This window comes from Bison bison, unplaced genomic scaffold (genome assembly GCF_000754665.1).
Source record: "Bison bison bison isolate TAMUID 2011002044 unplaced genomic scaffold, Bison_UMD1.0 scf7180017864109, whole genome shotgun sequence".
Classification (NCBI taxonomy): domain Eukaryota; kingdom Metazoa; phylum Chordata; class Mammalia; order Artiodactyla; family Bovidae; genus Bison; species Bison bison.
In genome coordinates, this window is record NW_011494681.1 from 2,172,420 (window position 1) to 2,173,193 (window position 774).

The following is a 774-nucleotide window of genomic DNA, read 5'->3' on the forward strand; positions in this document are numbered from 1 at the left end:
GATGGCCTTGAGGGCCCAGCTGTCGTCCGGACAGTCCACGAACGCGTAGCCCGTCTTCACCAGGAAGGGTCCCGACACCGGGATCTTGGCGTCCTTGAAGACACTTTCTAGGTCCGAGGGGACGGCGTTCTCGCTGAGGTTTCCGATATACAGTTTGTTCATTGTGAAGAGTGGTTGTTGCTTTTAAGAAAAAAAAATTAGGAGAAAAACGAAAAATTAAAACCACCCACAGCGATGGATGGATCCGGCGAGTTCCCCTCCTCTTCTCGCCGTTAAAATACACAAACACAGTAAGAACCAAGGACAGGAACGAGAAGCGAAAAAAATCAGATCCGAGGGTTCCTGTTTTTTCCTTTTCTAGGTATTAAAAGAAAAAAGAAAAACCCTAGCGACAACCCAAACGCATCCAAGAGTCTTCCTAACTCGGAGGAGGAGGCGGGATTAGCGAGAAAAAGGAGGAGAGGAAGGAGGGGGGAAACTACTTTTTGTCTTTTCCTCCCCAAACCCTCTGGCATCGACCGACGGACTGTGAAAATATCACACTACGAGAGGGCAAGCGCCGCCTCCCCATAAAAAAAAAACCCAGAAGGGTGACTGGCAGGAGGGAGGGGAGAAGGGGTGGAGGGGAGGAAGGCGCAGGAGGCGGAAAAAATCCGCTCCGAGTGTCCGGCTTTTTGAATGAGCCACGTGTTCAAACTACAAATCAACGTCTCACGTGAGGAATCCCAGCGCCTCAATTTCAGTGGGTTTCGCAGGGGAAAAAAAAAAAAAAAG

The 774-nt window shown here is 49.9% G+C and overlaps 1 protein-coding gene across 1 annotated transcript in view; it reads right to left on the reverse strand.

Moving 5' to 3' along the window:
- Positions 1 to 533, reverse strand: part of IGF2BP3 (insulin-like growth factor 2 mRNA binding protein 3) — a 143,535-nt gene extending 143,002 nt beyond the window's left edge. Inside the window, exon 1 of the mRNA XM_010839053.1 lies at positions 1 to 533. This exon is cut by the window's left edge and continues 1 nt beyond it. Coding sequence (XP_010837355.1) covers positions 1 to 162 — 162 coding nt within the window. The 5' untranslated portion in view covers positions 163 to 533.
- Between the last annotated feature and the right edge of the window lie 241 nt (positions 534 to 774).